This window comes from Hippocampus zosterae, chromosome 19 (genome assembly GCF_025434085.1).
Source record: "Hippocampus zosterae strain Florida chromosome 19, ASM2543408v3, whole genome shotgun sequence".
Taxonomy (NCBI): domain Eukaryota; kingdom Metazoa; phylum Chordata; class Actinopteri; order Syngnathiformes; family Syngnathidae; genus Hippocampus; species Hippocampus zosterae.
The window spans coordinates 11058640-11077040 of record NC_067469.1 but is presented as its reverse complement, the minus strand read 5'-3'; the positions used below and the strand labels follow the sequence as shown (position 1 = coordinate 11077040).

General features: G+C 40.8%; 1 protein-coding gene across 1 annotated transcript in view; it reads right to left on the bottom strand.

Annotated features, from left to right (window-relative positions):
• Positions 1-18401, bottom strand: part of lama4 (laminin, alpha 4) — a 60764-nt gene that overhangs the window by 30747 nt on the left and 11616 nt on the right. Inside the window, exons 7-20 of the mRNA XM_052052124.1 lie at positions 13319-13499; positions 12982-13065; positions 12747-12898; positions 12518-12628; positions 12208-12319; positions 11310-11474; positions 9512-9705; positions 7765-7881; positions 3649-3797; positions 2839-2980; positions 2666-2759; positions 2469-2585; positions 1963-2148; positions 804-943 (exon numbers count right to left, since the gene is read on the bottom strand). Of these exons, the coding sequence (XP_051908084.1) occupies positions 804-943; positions 1963-2148; positions 2469-2585; positions 2666-2759; positions 2839-2980; positions 3649-3797; positions 7765-7881; positions 9512-9705; positions 11310-11474; positions 12208-12319; positions 12518-12628; positions 12747-12898; positions 12982-13065; positions 13319-13499 (1944 nt within the window). The remainder of the gene's footprint in view (positions 1-803; positions 944-1962; positions 2149-2468; positions 2586-2665; positions 2760-2838; positions 2981-3648; positions 3798-7764; positions 7882-9511; positions 9706-11309; positions 11475-12207; positions 12320-12517; positions 12629-12746; positions 12899-12981; positions 13066-13318; positions 13500-18401) is intronic.

The following is an 18401-nucleotide window of genomic DNA, read 5'->3' as shown; positions in this document are numbered from 1 at the left end:
AACCTCGGGCTGAACACGCTCAAGACTGTAGAGATGATCGTGGACTTCAGGAAACATTCTTCTCCTCAGTTGCCCCTCACACTATCCAACTGCCCTGTGTCAACCGTCGAGACCTTCAAGTTCCTGGTAATCACAGTCTCCCAGGACATGAAGTGGGGGAAGTCAACACCATCTCCATCCTGAAAAGGGCCCGGCAGCGGATGTACTTCCTGAGGCTGCTGAGGAAGCATGGCCTGCCACAGGAGGTGCTACGACAGTGCTACACGGCAGTCATCGAATCAATCCGGTGTTCTTCCATCACGGTTTGGTTTGGGGCCGCCACAAAAAAGGACAAAATCCGACTTCAACGGACAGTTAGGACGGCAGAAAAAATCGTTGGCACCGCCCTACCCACTCTTGAGGACTTGCACACTGCAAGAATCAAGACAAGGGCACGGAAAATCCTCCTGGATCCCCCGCACCCTGCCCACCACCTTTTTCAGCCACTCCCCTCAGGCAGACGCTACAGATCCATGCGCACCAAATCCAGTAGACACTTAAACAGCTTCTTCCCTCTAGCCATTAACTCCTTAAACAGTCACTGACATAGTCACTCTTCTTGCACCACAAAATGGTACTACAAAACTACTGGTATACTCTAAAATGGTTCAATGATTTTGTTGTTTACGATGATACTAGTGCAGCGTGTTATACCGGAGACAAATTCCTTGTGTGTTCTACATACTTGGCCAATAAAGATGATTCTGATTCTGATTCTGATTCTGAGCTGAACCGAGATGTGAATATGTTGTGTGAGAACCAACCTTCTTTGCCACACTTCTGGCCTGGGCTATGAGTTCTCTGATTCTCATGACATTGGCGGTTATGTTATTGACAGGCTTCTTCTGCTCCACCACCTTAAGCTTATCCAGAAGCTCGGGAACAAGAAATTGGAGGTGATCCACTGTGAAGTACAAAACGTTGATCATGTCAGAATAATAACCAACATTTAACATAATGACGTTTTACAAAAGAATCCACATTTGCGTATTGTCATTGCCGGTAGTTTTAGCAATAATATAAATTATCAGAGACGAAAAGATGTTTAGACCATTTTATGATTGGGTTGAGATGAATAACTTGCACCAAAAATCTCCAGCAGTAACCCAATAATTTCTTGAAGGACAAATTGAATGGACAACATCAGTAACAATATCTCAACCAGAAAACAGTACTGTATATGTACTGTATTTTGTAAAGCTAGAGTGTATTTCCTTCAGTTTTTGAAGGAAGACTCACCAATGTCTATTGAGACAATAATGCAATGTCTCAATACGTTAACGTTTTGGAAAATGTTTGTTTGCCTTAACGGTGTAGAATAGGGGTACCCATTACGTCGATCCTGATCTACCGGTAGATCTAAGACAGGTCCCAAGTAGATCCGAGGAGTGTTGAGGAGAAAATAAAACAAACAACCATTTGTGTGTATTTGTACATGTTAGTAATATTTTTTTGTGTTAATGTACGCTGCACCCTAATCATCCGATCGGTCTTATTTTCACAAAATAAAAAATAAAATAAAGGAGGTAAATCTTGAATTTACGGTGGCACGTGATTGCGTCACCTGAAGTTGTTCGCGCTCAGCAATCTGCAATTGCAGCTTGTGATCAGAGCTGTTGCGCGCTATCTTTTGTCGGCATTATTCTCATTCAGAGTTTGCTTCGTGTACAATTCACAGAGGGCACAGGCAAAGAATAGGAATCTAGAGGGCTGAGGGAAGCGCTTTAAAACGGTACGTGTGAGCAATGATAGTTAACAGGCTGCAAAAGTGCATTGCATGCCTCCGTTTCAGGCTGTTTCTCATCATGGCGTGTGTGTGTGTGTGCGCACGGCGGTAAGGGTCGATCCCGGTAGGTTAGTTGATCGAAAAGTAAATCTTCGGTCCAAAAAGTTTGGGCACCCCTGATGTAGAAGATCACATACCTGATTCCTTTGCAGAGTCAATGGCTTGCTCATAGGCAGCTGTAGAGTATTTATTTTCGCTCAGATTGTTGGCCCATTCCTCTACTTTGTTACTTATGGGCGTAATTGTTTCAAGCACTGCGGCTGAGCGGTTAAGAGTTCCTTCAGTCACGTTGAGTGTATACTCCAGTCGCTTGTTGGTTCGGGCTAGAAAGGGTTAGAAAGGATGTGTTCAGTTTGAAGAATTAGAACAATTAAAATGAGGAGTCCGGATATGAATCAAAATTCAATGAAAAGCTGCTGAAATCGTGTGTCAGCTTCTGTATTTATTTATTGTTTAATTTAAGAGCACTGCGTAAGAAAATAGACACAGGTAACAGTTTTATTCAATCTTTCTAGCAAACTTTTCTGTCCATACACTAAAGACAAACAAGGCGGAGCAACCAAGATGTACTGTATACTTTCAAAGCTTATCTCAAATCAAGCCCATTTCAACATAGCTAGGCAAATACTGGACTCTCTTCTACCTGTCTCAATTTCAGAAATATCCTGCATAATTTCTTCAAGTTTTTTGGTGTTTTTATCCAAGGTCACTTTGGTCTCTTCAATGTATTTCAACTTGTCAACCACCTCAGCTTCTACTTCTGGAATCAGAATGATACAAAGGTGAGATAATGTTCTTACATGACAATGTTGGGATAACCAGCGTTTGAGTGTTGCTTACCTATTTGTTCAGAATGCAGCGAAACAGACTCCTTGAAAACATTGTCACATTTTACCACGAGATCATTCAGCTGCACGTTGATCCCAGTGACAGACTGAAGCATGAAATAAAAAAGTACAAAGCAACATTGTGAGAATATTGAACATATTTGCCATGTGTTTTGGGTAACTTACTTCATTTGCTTTGTGGGATAAGTTCAAGGTTGTAAGTGATGTGATATTGGCATTGTTGATGTATTTCACTATATTTGTGTAGACATTGGCAGCACTTATAGCCTTCTGCACAAAACCATTGGTATCACTCTCTCGCAGGTCCCTGGAACAAATGATATATGTTTTCATGTTATTACCGTCAAGAGGCCACCCTCATGCCCAGGGATCCAGGGTGTTCTAATATCCACACCCAAGCACACAGACATAACCCAAGCAGGAGGAAAGGAGGAATGACCAGAACAGGCCAAACCCCAGGAGTCATGCAAGATAAGAAGTGGCAGTCCTGGCTTGAATGATCCTTTGCCCCCCCAACACACAAATATGTACTGCTGAAAATATTTGCCGTATTTTCTGCACTATAAGGCGCTTCGGATTATAAGGCGCCCCTTCAATGAAAGGCATATTTTATAATCTAATGATGATACTGACCTGCAGTTCTGCCCACTCCGAGACTCCTCAGACCGGTCTGCTCCCAAAGAATATATAGATGCATTTGGCGCAAGAGGGTACAGCACTGTATCAAAGCTCAACTGACCTGATATGATGCCCACTCCCACCTAACCCCATAAAAGGAGTGTTTACAATGCTTAAAATTAGAGAAAAGGCAGGGCAGTGGAATGGAGCATCAGGACCAGAAACAATACAATCTAACCCACAATTCATATCCCAGGACATGCCGTTGTGACCCAAAAGTGCCTTGTTAGGAACATTTACTGTGTGTGTTCGTGAATGTGTGTGTTACAAGAGGCTCCATTAAGACACTTTTCTTACTCCTCCAGTTTGGTGGCCCGTTGTTCAAGCTCTTCAGCATGCTCATCTGCCCTTCTAATCAACTCCGTATCAACGGATGAGAGCTGTTCCATCTTCTCTGTTAGCTTTTCGCTGGCACCATCAATTGCAGCATGGTACTGTGTTATATTCTGGACACAAAAGCAAAAAGAAATCGACCCTTATTTACACAGACACAGGCGCTGATCTCATTACTATGCAGGCATATAACTGCATATTGTGAGAATACAATGTCTGTCTTCAGTGGTCCACTGTGTGGCCCCTCCCTCTGTTGTGTTTTGTTACTTTCCCCTTAATTCAGTGTGGGTTGGGCATCTCCCCAATCATTGCACTTGTCTCACCTACACACCTGCCAGTCTTCACCCCGTCAGCCACACTCATCCCTTGCAGCCTTAAGGCCAGTCTGACGAGCCACCTGTTGCCAGTTCGTCAGCCAGCTTGCCTGCCGTACTCGCTGCTGCTTAGCTGTTACGTTCAAGCCTTCCTGAACACCTCAATTTGGTTTCTTTGACTGCATTTGGTTCCTGCATCCTCAACCTGTCCCTCTTCTTGACCATAAACCAGTTCTGAGTTCATTGTGTCTGCCTGTGAGTCCTGTGTTCATCTCAAGCTAAGCCTAACAGGTATGCCAACCATCTACATTGATTTACCCCAAATCTTGCCGAGTTAAGACTTTCCACGCATATGAATTTGATAACTCAGTCCTTAACATCCTTTAGTATCAGACTAATTGGTGATCTCTCTAACACAAATATGTGAGAGTACATGTGTGAGATCCATACAACCTACAAAAAAGGAAGATGGACAGAAAGAAAATGAAGAGGAAAACACAAACCTGTGGCTGGAAGATGCATTTTGATGTAAAATTCAGGTTCATTAATTATATTCTTCCCATGAACTTCATACTGATAATTTTGTTCAACAGCAGTCAAGCACAATGGAGAAACTTTGGTGTCATAAAATCATCAATGAGGTTCTTAATAGTTTATTCACCTCAAGCGAGGCGCATAATCCTTTATTTCTGTTGTCCTTTATTATCGGATCGAGGATTGCATTTGTCATTGATTTCAAAGGAAAAACAACCATATGTGAAAATTGTTAAATTTGACAATGATCGGACGAGGTTGTTTTCCTGCTCGGGGTCAACTCAGCTGGTGGATTAAGATTCAGATTCAGAAATCTTTATTTATCCCCATGGGGTAATTTGGACTTAACAGGCACGCTCTGCACAAGAAAAACAATGACGAACATGGGATACAGTGCGAAGGGCCAGTTGGTATTTGCCGTAAAAGTATTGTGCTTTATTTCCTTGGAGATTTTAATCATTGTCCCCACAAACATTTTGACTTGTGCTTCTAGATTGTCCAATGAGTTGTTGGGATTTTCCAATGTTCCATTTTTTTCTTGCACTGCATGGATTTTGTATCAATGCTGAGTATTCTTTCATTCCTGAGTTTCTTTTCCTTTTTAAATACCTGTGGTCATTGTCATTGCCAACTAAAACGTGTGTTGTTTTTCTTTAAGTTTCTTGACATGTCACAGAAACTGGCATTTAACTCTCTATTTAGCACAAAAAGACCCAGAATTTCTTTTTGATGGAATCCAACACACTGACACATTTTGCCTAATGGGAGGCAAGATCATCATGTTCAGTGGAGGATCCTTCTCTTGGTCATATACATGCCACATCAAAACTCTGAAGGCCCGTTACGAAGACCCCTTAAAAATTGTTTGCCAACTAAATTGCTAAACAAGATACATCTGCAAAATAAAAAAAATAAAAATATACATTTGTAGACTCGAGATCAGTGGTCAACACAATCATCTATTAACAACTGATCAGCAAACTGAACACAATCTATCTGCACTCAATTCTGGACTTTTTGACATGGAGCAGGCACAACATACACAGGATCATCACACTCAACAGAGGCTCCCGAGGGATGTGTAATCAGTCCAAACTGTTTCCACGACTGACTCATGAGTGCATATCAAACATTGCCTAATCCCGAACAATTTTATCAAAAGTCAATGATGAAACATCATTGGACTTCATCAGCAACTTTGATCATTCAGTTAGGAGCTGCAACTGAATGGTGTGGAGCCAACACTATTTCTGTGAATGTAGCCAAAATTAATCTGGAGGATTGGATGACTCCAAAGTAAAGTGCATTTCAGTCATCCAGCCGAGATGTGACGAATGTATGAATGAATTACTGTCTCAAAGTGCCCTTGAGAAAAGAGAGGCTTGACTTTAGCGAGCTGACTAAGATGAAAAAAGCTAGATTTAACAGCAGCACCAATTTTCCGGTCCAATTTAAGACCCAAGTTTGAGACTATCGTCTTATGATAAGCAGGCAGGGGCCCCAAGTCTGCATGATGGGGTGTACAAGGGCCGCTGTGGCCAAACTCTATCACTTGTGTCTTCTTTTCATTGAAATTCTAGATATTCCTTGCTATCAAGGACTTGATTTTCCCTCGACAGGATAAAAACGGCCTCAATGAGGAAGTGTCTTTTTGCTCAGTAGGTTATAGATTTCACAGCCATCAACAGCAGAGGCCCCAGAATTGAACCCTAAGGAACACCACAACAGTGGGGCAGTTTGTGACTCAGAGCAACAAAGGCTAACACAAAGAGTTCTGTCATCGAAATAGGACCAAAACCACTCAAGGGTGCTACCGCCAATGCCCACCAGGTGCTGCAAACGAGCCAACAGAATATGGTGATCCATTGTATCATATGCTGCAGTCAAATCCAATAAAAAACAGACACATAGTCTCCAGTGTCATTTGCCGGGAGGATTTGATTTAAAAAGGTATAACAAGGCGATCTCTGTGCTATGCATCATCTTGAAACCTGACTTGAAGACCTCCAAGACACCATGCTCATTCAAGAATGATTTTAACTGCATGTGCACCACTTTTTTCCAGATTTTTTGATATGAAAGGGGGCTTGAAAATGGGCCTAAAATTTGACAGTTTATCTTGATCAAGGCCAGGTTTCTTGAGCAAAGGTTACACCAGAGCATGTTGAAACTGTTGCGGAACTATACCACAAGACAGAGTGCTCTTGATAATGGAGTTGATGTTATTTCATTTCAAAGCATGTTTACTTGATTGAGAAGTAAACAGTTGGAAAGCTTTTTTATTAAATTGAAAAATAAATCTGGTATTTTGAGATGCTGGAAATGTGACTGTCGGTTTCTAGGTTGACTTTGAGAAGGCACCAAGAAAGCTGTCTAAACTAAAGGAAACAGAAATGTACAAAAATATATCTTTATTGTTGGTGTCATTAATAAAACAACTGAAGACGTAATCTGGGGAGAGGGAAGTGCTTTCTCCCTTCTCATACAGGTATACATTTTTGATACTGTGGTACACCTTGCTGACCAGTAACATTTAATATTTGTGGCATAAAAATCTTCATGTGTGTGGAGAAGCTGACATCTCCCCAATGTTCCATGAACTTTGACATGGATTATAATGTAGCATTGTCACATTTTCCAAAGTACCTGTTCTTCATTTTTTTTTGGTGAGATCATGTGTCATCACGCAAGAATTTGACCTCAGAAGACTTTGTTTTGTGATTAGTGAACAAAATGTGTGCGGTCCTCTGTGTTGAGATGATCGGAGCAGTCCACAGAGATTATAATCTCTGTCCTGTTCAAGAAAAAACTGTTTTTTGTGTCTATTTGTAAGTATTTATTGCTGCAATTTATCATTTTCAATGCTTGTCCTTGAGTAGGTTGATTCGGATATTGTATTAGGATTTGTGTCTTCATTCCACTGCAGCTCCACCCACTTTTTTTTTAATTCTTGACCCTCACCCGTTTTTTTGTGATGAGCTGTTGGGAGTGTTTTTTTCTATTCATTTCTATTTGTGTGTGTGTACTTCACATTTTTGTGTTGTATTTGTAAGAGTAAATCCTACTTGATTGTTCTATATTTGTTTATCTGCATTGTGGTCCATTCTTTGCAGGTGGCATTTGGCCAACCTAAGCAGTTGACCAAGTTGCGAAACAAGATTTTACCATTCGCATGTCAATAAAATACTTGATAAGACCTGAGCTAGTTCTGTGTATAAAAATATGATCATACCTTGACCAACGTATCCACCTCAGCCATGTTCACTTGTGATTGAGAAATTATGTCTTTGGCTGTTTCTGTACTGTTTTGAATAGCAGTAAACTCTGCTGCCATCTTCTGCTGCGTTGCCTGAAAGAAAAACAGAAACAACAATCTTGGGATTTATTAAACATCAAGAAAACAAAATCAAAAATGTTTTCTTTGATGTGATCTGACGAACAGATTGCTTGTTCTGACAAATAAAGACCTCAAGGCCTCCCCCTGCTTCCTGTCCTGTCTGTTTTCGAAAGTAAACATTTATCATATGATCAGTCAACAGATAATTCTGTCATGAATTGCTTGTGGTGGTAAAGGAGGCTAGGCAGTTTAAACTACAGTGAACTCCCATTCACCTCAGACAGGTCCATGTCTATTTTCTATACCAAGCAAGCGTGTGTGTGCACAACAGGCACATTGTAATCCCACACTGTCGCTGCTGCTAATCTAAACTGGGTTATGAAATTGCTCTGATTTTGCCTGTGGCTGAAAATAAAGCTCTAGTATTGTAAAAAAATTAATACAGTGGTACCTCTACTGATTAAATTAATTGGTTCTGGAAGAAATTTCTTAACTAGAAAATGTTCTAAGTAGAGACGCGTTTTCCAGGTAAATGCCCTAATCTGTTCAAAGGCCCCCACCCCAAAAAAAAGTATTCTGATGATTCTAGAGCATAAAAATTCATCAAAATATGTAACATATACATGTTACACTTATTGCGCAATAAATGAGAGTTGTGCATTATGTAAAAAAAACAAAGAATAGAGTGAAGAATAAAATTATGTCAATTAACTATTAACTGCGTCCTTATTGGTTTTTGCCCCCTTTAGTTCATGCTCTCCCTAAGAAGTGGTTTTTGCCTGGCGTTTTGGAAAGAATTGATCCAAGGACATTTGCTTTTGCTTTGGCAAACATCAGCATAGTGAGCGGATCGCCTGACTGGTGAACACTTTTTCTGGGAGATTCAAATGTAGGTAAAATCGGAACAGTTCACCGGCCGAGGGGTGAATGACGAGGACGCCGCATAGACACAGATCTATCTATGTTAAACACGTAGACAGTTTGGTAGAAGTCCCTCTTAGCCAATGGGATGCCATGAAGATACGAGGTAATAGCCGATGGCAGAACAGCTGTAAGTATGTTGCGTTCAAGAAAGTCGGAGCTGCGAGGAGCAGCCCATACTGTATTTGTATCTTTTGCATCAAGAGGCAATATTTTCCTGTTTAGGCATTTCATATGAAGAGACATTTGTACGTTAGATACCACTGTACCTTATAAATTTGAGTTCATAAATTTGATTATGATACTCGGTAAAACAAACCCTTTGAGAATTCACAATAAAGTTAATATAAAAATGAAAAGGGAATAGAAATAAACTTGCAAGACTAATTCACATGAGTTAATTTTAAAAAAAAAGCATCTCCATCTAAACCAGCGTTGTCCAAACTTTGAAGGACCACTTATAGAAAAATCAAAGGAGGCATCTTTCATTGAACATTAAAACCAATTCATCGATAATCATAACCTCTAAAATACATCAAAATTGTACATATTTGCGTGAGCTTGGGTAGCTATGCTGGTAAAGAGGAGTATGTGACAAATAGAAAGGATGTAGAAAGTGTATAACTTCTTTGCTACGCATATGTAAACAGTGAGCAGAAAAAGCTGGAAGACATAGAAGAAAAGAAACATTCACTTAACCCTGGAGGTCATGGGAAATTACCTCAATCCTCTGGAATTTGAGGACATTGCCGCTGTTCCTGTCCCGCATCTCCTCAATTGTACTGGTTGCATTCCGGAGGAAGGACTGAGCATCAGACAACTTGGCAGTGACGCGAGACAGAGCTAACTTGAGTGGGTTGAGATGTCCATGTGTAATCAATGACTTCTTTTCCAGCTGACGAATACGCCTTAACACTGTCAGGGATGAGGAATGTATTCGTCATCGAATCGAATCAATCCTGTGTTCTTCCATCACGGTTTGGTTTGGGGCCGCCACAAAAAAGGACAAAATCCGACTTCAACGGACAGTTAGGACGGCGGAAAAAATCGTTGGCACCCCCCTACCCGCTCTTGAGGACTTGCACACTGCAAGAATCAAGACAAGGGCACGGAAAATCCTCCTGGATCCCCCGCACCCTGCCCACCACCTTTTTCAGCCACTCCCCTCAGGCAGACGCTACAGATCCATGCGCACCAAATCCAGTAGACACTTAAACAGCTTCTTCCCTCTAGCCATTAACTCCTTAAACAGTCACTGACATAGTCACTCTTCTTGCACCACAAAATGGTACTACAACAAAACTACTGGTATACTCTAAAATGGTTCAATGATTTTGTTGTTTACGATGATACTAGTGCAGCGTGTTATACCGGAGACAAATTCCTTGTGTGTTCTACATACTTGGCCAATAAAGATGATTCTGATTCTGATTCTGATTCTGATTACACTCAAGATTTTACATTTTGTTGGGATATGTCACTGTATATTCATTTACAAAATAGAGTATGCTGAAAATGTCATTTATTGTGGTAATTGCTTTATAATTGTTCAATTACAATATCGTATATGAATCTACGGATTTGTTATAAAGAATATACAAACTACGCACAACCATAAAGTACCACACTAGAAGAAATACGGTATGCAAACTTTTTAGACCAATGTTTCGAAAATCTGCCACTTTAACATGTCCAACTTTATTTTTCAAGGTGTCTAATCCCTGTTTTCTATTTAAATTACATTTATTTGATTTACCCAACATGAGTCGATGAGTATATCGATAGTTCACCGGTGTCCAATAAAACAAATGTCGATTTTAAAACATGTTTGGACGAGAACACATATACTGTGAAACTCCTCTACAACGAAATCATGTTTGCAGCAAGAATTTTTTCACAACAGGGGGGTTTTCACTGTAGCAAATTTGATCTCAGATGCAAACACACACACACACACACACACACACACGTACTGTATGTGTACCGGTACTCTTTATTTTTATTCAAATAGTGCAGAAGTATGAGCATACACTTATTTGACACTTCATATAGTCAGTGTAGAAAGAAAAAAAGGAAAAGAAATTGTGAAATTTACGATCAGCATTCACTTTCCTCCATGTACAGCACTTTGTATGCAGCGATGGCTGTTTGAAAGTGCTCTATAAATACTGTTGACTTGACTTGACTTTCACTTACATCAATTTCTTGGATAATGTCTTTTATTTTGCTTCCTCCGCCTTTCATTTTGATCACTTTTACCCTCTCTTCCAACGTAGGAGCTCTTCTTTTTTTAGCTGTTTGACATCCAAAGGTCCGTTTTGTAGCCATTTTAGCAATTCCTGGACTACTGTGCATGTGTAAGCCAGTGTGGTGGTAGCTGTTTTGCAGTAAAGGTCACTGTTGGATTAGACTTGTTGTAGTGAATCTCGTCGCGAGTAGGTTGCATGTAGGTTTCGTTGTTGAGGAGTTTCACTGTGTAATGATTATGAGCATTTAGCTTCTTAACAAATGATACTTACAGTCATGGGCTTCTGTTGACTCTTCAATAGTTATAGGCCCTTGTGTGGACAAATCAAGATTCCTCATGTTGCTCAGAGTACTTATCGCTTCGTCTGTGTTCCTCCTGACCAATTCGGGGTCCGCTTCCCGGTAAACACTATACAGCTCCCATTCATGGATCATTTCTGCAGACAATAATAAAAGTATCAATTATGTGCAGGGTCAGAGAGAGGAAACGTAAGCCATGGCAAAAAAAAGAACAAAAAAAGGAATATGTTTAGGAATCATGGGGTTTTGCATACAGATGACCAAATATTTCAAGAGTCAATGAAATAACTAATCATGAATAAATAAGTGTTCTCTTAAGTTAAAATACATTACATTTACACATATGTACACTCATAAACATACATAAAATATAATAAAAACACACAATCTTTTACCCTGCTGTGTTTTGTCAGCGTCTTGTGGTAACTCACACACTAGTTTCTTATCACATGATTGTTTTTGTTTGGGTCTATATATAATTATCAATAATTTTCTCCGAACATTAAGAATGTTGTCTTGTGTTTGGCTTAAGAATTTTTGGACTTGTTATGTGATTGCGAACAGTGTCGGTAAAGCTGGACACTGCCATCGAATGGCATCAGAGTTGGGCCAAGCAACAACATCTGCCTTTTTGCGATGCACATCTAGTAAGAGTTAAACAGCTACAGATGTCTTGCTTCTGGTCTGCCGAAAGATTATTATAGGCACAATCATTCGGTAACTGTTGTCAGCAATGCACTGAGACGCATTGGGGCTAAAACACTACAAAGCTAAACTTAAGTCTTAAAATGAGGTTGTTATTAGGTGGATCAAGGTCTGGTGCAACAACTCCAGATGTATTTGTGGTATTTCAGTCAAGAGACATGGTACCTTCAATGCGCATGTTGAGGTCCGTGAGGTTTTTGCTAAAATGTTCCGCATGCATTACATTTTGCAGCGTATCCTCATCAAGCTGGTTCCCCAGACTCTTCACAGTCTTTTCCTATCAATTTAAACACAATGTTGAACATGCAATCAATTCTGTGTTCGACACCGAACAGTCCACGCAATCCTGCAACCTTGAAAGCACAAGTAAAATAAATAAATAAATAAATAAATAATAATCAAAATATGTATTCCGTGCTAAGCTAACGTTTTCATTTTATCATTTCTGATTATATCGAAATACAACTTAACTGACCGATTCACTGAGCTTTTTTATGTATGATACGATATCTTGTGTGGAATCTTCCACTCCCCCGGTCTCTGTTTTTATTTCAGACAGTTTGTTTCTCCAGGCATGAAACTGATTCTGAAAAACACAAAGAAATACAGTTCAATATCATTAGCTATTCCAAATGTCAACTATGGGTACTATTTCTTACTTTGGCTTTAAAAACATTTTTGGGTGACATATCTTTTTAATGTACCTGCAGGTGTTGAGCGGTGTAATTATAGTATTTCACTCTGTCATTAACAGCAGCCCCAGTCGAAATGTTCAACACTCCAACCCTCAAATGGTCCAGCGTTTTGTTGGACAGTCGCAGGTCTCCGATAACATGCCAAATACATTCATCACAACCTGCAAAGAATTAAGAAGTGTTTGATCAGGATCAAAAATGGTTATGGTGTTGTTGATTTGCTTCTGGAGTTAATTCATCTTACTGATATTGCACAGGTTAACCGTTGCAGGCTCTGGAAGGCACTCTCCTGTTTGCATATCACAATGACCGCTCTCACAGTCACACTCTGTAGAACAACATAAACACGCATTCCATATTATACTGTACAGCTTTATAGATTTTGGCTGAAAGACGATGACAATTTCTGCAGCTGTTAGAGATCGGAGCAGCGGGGTGAGGGTTCTATAAAATTTGCTTCTGGCTGGTTGAGAGGTACATTGTTACTATATGTTAGCAGTACTGGCTGCAGATGTGAAAAGACTCTTTCGGCAAGAGCAATTGAGAATATTCGCATGATCTATCATCTTTAGACAACTTACTCTTGCAGCCAGAGGCACTGTAGTCCCAAAAGCCTGGGAGGCACCTTTCACAATAACGACCTCCGGCGCCCGGGCGGCACAAACAGCTGTGAGTGAGAGAATGGCAGGTGGGACGAAGAGAAGCTGGCCTGCATTCACATCTGTGACATCCTTGGCAGCTGGAGAAACCCGAGTAACCCTCCTGAATTACAAGTACCAAAAGAAAAAAAACCCAACAATGTTAACCCTTTGCCCGTTACCGTGACCACTGTTCTGCCCAAAGTCTAAATTGTTTCATAAAAGTTTTATAAAAAAAAGGGGGTGGGGTTGATAACATTTCATTATGTGAAACGTCATAGTTCATGTTATTCCACGCAAAAGGTAATTGTGTTTAAAATAATATCATTCTAGTCAGTGTTTGTTTACCCATATTTTATTCTCAGAGCGTTGTTAGTAGTCGCAATGCATTGTGGGTAGCAGATGTCGGACGAGTCGCTGCAGAAAGCCTGACTGTGGTCGTTCTAACTCAGGGGTGGGCAATTATTTTTTGCATGGGCCACATGAGAACCAGAAAATATTATGGAGGGCCGGATCAAAAGGGTGAACAAAATTCAACATAACATTTATTTGATTTCTTTATTTAAAAAGCAGTATTTTGCATTTTTGGCACGTTTTTCAGACTTTAAGAGTACATTATTCCGTCGTATCGAACGGGATTTGCTTGACTTGGCGCTACTGCGGGCTTCCGTATCGTCTCCCCTTCCTCCCTATGCTCTGCAACTTCAAGTAACTGTGCCACCTGGCGTTGAAATGCCCGTCATTACAAGTCCAAATGAAATGAATGCAGTCGTTGACATCGAACCTTAATTATGTTCCAACCGGGCCAGATTAAAAAGACAAACGGGCCGGATTTGGCCCGCGGGCCGTAGTTTGCTCACCTCTGTTCTAACTGCTACTCCTGTGTTACATTCCTTTTCTGTACACCTTCGACAGCAATGGCTGTACTTTTGATTGTTTTTTAGCGCTATTTAGAAATCAGTTTTGGAGATCGTGTTCGTCAAGTGTAGTCCCTGAAACTTGCTAGCTCGGATCACTGTGTACGAACGTAGCAATGCCGCTAAATTGGTCCTAATGGTCTAATCAGCATGCAAAATGATCGCAAAAATGCTTTTTTTTTTGTCACAGCTGCATTTATGTCTGTTGTTTGGTACTGGACAAGTGTTGTATTTATTTGATTACAAGAAGCTAATGCCTGTTTTAAATTTGTTTGACTCAACATTTCAACGAGCTCATGTTGTTCACTGTATGCTGTCAAGACGAGCGTAATAAAGTTTCATGGCTCATAAAGATTTGAGTTTGGCTTGCTTTTAACCTGCATTAACATACCCAATGTATCCAACACGTATTCATAAGAGTACAACTACAGTGGACAGCTTATCAGGTTACAGGTTATAATTATTTGTGCATGAAAGAGTTCAGACCCAGTGAATGATTTTGGGGACACAGAGGTCCAACCTTTCCAGGATCGTGCTCTCTTGTGGATCCAGCTGCAACACAACCATTTTATATTCACTAACATTGTCGAGAAGCTAAAAGACTGACTCAAAAGGAAACTTCGATGGTCAATGTATTTTAGGAAGTTCTCATTTTTGATACTCGAACATCACACATTAAAAAAAATATGCAAATGGTATATTTTAGTTTAACACATTTAACCTACCGTAATTTCTAGCGGAAAGCGCAGTCTTAACTGTATGTATGCATCTATGGAATTTTCTTTGTTTGGGAACGAATAAAGGTTTTCTTATTCTTATTTCCGAGACCAGATGTCAGCAACCCACGGCTCTTTAACCTCTTTGTTGCGCCTCCCTCTAGTGCAGTGGTTCTTAACCTGGATCTGACCCTTCGATCGAACCCTAGGGGTTCGGTGAATTGGTCTCAGAGGTTCGACGGAGCCTCTGCCATCGAGGTTAAGACACAACCGACTCAACATGTACAATTAGTTATGACATGCCCGCTTGGCCATCACTGGCTGCAGATGATCACATTACATTGCTTGTCCAATCAGCGCTGCGGGAAATTTAGTTCGCTCAGTCAACTTGTGAGTGTCGGGATAGTATGTCTTAAAATTTAAAAAACTTACAGGTATGTCTTGAAATTGTATTTTTTTTTTGTTTTAAATAAATGTGTTTTTTATGTCTTGAATTTGTAAAGAGTCATATTTTTGTTTTTCACTAATGAAGGGTTTAGTGAGTGTGCAAATGAACTGGTTGGGTTATGTACCTCTAACAAGGTTAAGAACCACTGCTCTAGTGTTAAAAAAATTAAAATGAATAACTATTATTCCTTTTTAATTTCTATTTACACATGATTATTTTGACATTTTATTGACAATTACGTTTGTAGCCCTCGCCTTTGCCTGCCGCCGGGCTCTAATGTGTGTAATCCATTCAGTAACGAGTGTGTGACCCATTCAGTAACCATGAGTAAAAAAAGCAAAACATCTCTGACAAAAAAAAAAAAAAAAGACTGTTTACTCTGCGTGGACAGAATTTGCCTTCACTGCCAATGAAGCTGGATTACTGGTCTGCTTGATTTATCGGGACAAATTATTGAACAACAACAATTTCATTTTTGAAAGACATTTTCAAAACAAGCACACAGCTTTCATGAAAAAAAAACAAAGAAGAGAGCAAGATCTCCCCTTGCGGATTATGTAGTCTGCCACACATTAAGAGGGAGAAAATTACATCATACAGCACATTGACTTGACAACACGTGACATGGAGGACTGAAGACCGCCTTGCACCTACAACCGTGTGTCCGTGTGTGAACCAAAAAAATACTTGCCCTGTGCCACAAGGTCAAGTTGTTCTATTAAAATGTTTTTAAGGTGATAACGATTAGAATTTCCTCAATGAATTGCTTTCTACAATGATTAACAGGGATTATCCTATGTTCTTGTCATCCATCCATCCATCTATCCATCCATTTTCCACCACTTATCCGGGGTCGGGACGTGGGGGCAGCAGTTTTAGGAGGGAAGCCCAGACTTCCCTCTCCCCAGCCACTTCTTCGAGCTCTTCTTCGAGGATCCCGAGGCATTCCCAGGCCAGCTGGGTGACATAGTCTCTCCAGAGTGTCCTGGGTCATCCCCGGGGTCTCCTGCCAGTGGGACATGCCCGGAACACCTCACCAGGGAGGCGTCCAGGAGGCATCTTAATTAGATGCCCGAACCACCTCATCTGACTCCTCTTGATGTGGAGGAGAAGCGGCTCTACTATGAGCCCCTGCCGGATGACCGAGCTTCTCACCTTATCTCTCAGGGATAGCCTGGACACCCTGCGGAGAAAATTTTCGTCACAACCCATAGCTCGTGACCATAGATGAGGGTTGGAATGTAGATCGACCGGTAAATTGAGAGCTTCGCCCAGTTCTTGTCATATTTATGAATTAAAATTATGATGAAATCCACCATGCGTCCGCAGAGCGCCAAATCCGTCTGCCTGCGCCTTGATTAAATACACTAAAATCACATTACACCATTACACCACCTGCGCCATGGACTGGTTTTAGGTAATCTAACATTTTGTCTACTTTTTTCTCACCAAATTGGTAGACAGGCCAGGAGAATGTAAAAGAAAAGGCCCGTTGTCTGCCGGAATGTCAAGACACACGCAGTGTCGTCTATCAAATTCACAAGCACGTTCAACACAAAAATGAAATTGCCCCTGTTTTTACACCAAGCACAGTCTACTTTCTGTGACCAACTTGTCAGATGCGTCGGGGGCATGGCATCTCCGTGAGCCGTAACCCATCTCAAACATGCTAAACTAGACTTGCCGTGACACCAAAATAAAGATGTGCCCGTTTTTATGCTAAGCACAGATGACAGTCTACCAAAATAGGGCCTATAGTCTCTCCAGCATGTCATGTGTCATCCCCATGGTCTCTTCTCTGTGGGACGTGCCTGGAGCACCTCAACAGGGAAACATCCAAGAGGCATTCTAAATAGATGCCCAAGTCACCTTATCTGGCTCCTCCCAATATGGATGAGCAGCGGTTCTCCTCTGAGTGGCTCCGAGATGACACAGCTTTTCACCCTCTCTCATGCTGCGGTCAGACTGAATGTGAGTTGAGCATTTCGGGTCACATAGATAGTCAATGCAGAAATGTGGGAATGCATGCGTGTGCAGATGAAGCATCTGACGCGACGCGAGTGTGGGCGAGCACCCGGAAATTAGCTTTTTCGGCCATTTAGCCGGGGCTTGAAAATGTTCATTAAAGAGGCGTCGTGTCGTCATGGATGGACTTAACTGTGTCTCACGGAGCAGAACAAGCACAAGCGCAAAGAGGCACACACAGCGTGGTGAAATTAAAAAAGAAAGAAAAACATAGGACAGTGTAATCGGGCTCTGAGGAAATGAGATGTATACAACATAGCCAGTTTCCAATGGCTGCGACTGAGCCAAAAAGGAACTTGGCTTGGAAGGAGATAGGAAGTTGATGTATCTGGTGCATGTGTTGACAGCTGTTGAACTGTGAAACAAGATTTACATTAACAATCCGGAGCCAAAGTACAGTGGCTTGAGAAAGTATTTCAGCCCATTGAACTTTTTGACCATTTGGCATATTTCAGGGTGATTTTTTTTTTGGATTTTTTTTTTGTGACACAATCATTGAAGTGGAATGAAATTCAGACGATACTTTAACTTTTTTCTTTTTTTAGAAAAAGAAAAGAGGGGCACACAATATTATTAAGACACTTAACTGTCAGTGCGGCCCACTCACTCCAGAAGTTCCGTGATGATTTCGGAATGATCTAAGTTACTGGCGGTGATAATGGAGTCCACATGTCTGTAATCGAGTCTCAGTATAAATGAACATGTACTGGGATGGTCTCAGAAGTCTGTTAGAAGAATGCTGGGAGCAATATGTCCACGGGACAACTATTTGTCGCATGCTGCACAAATCAAGCCCTTATCGACGAGTGGCAAGAATAACTACTTCACTAACCAAGGTCAACCTTCCTTGGTACCAATGCTCACTGAGAGACTTCTCCAACAAAAAATGTATGAGGACTTTTAGAACAAAATCAACTTAT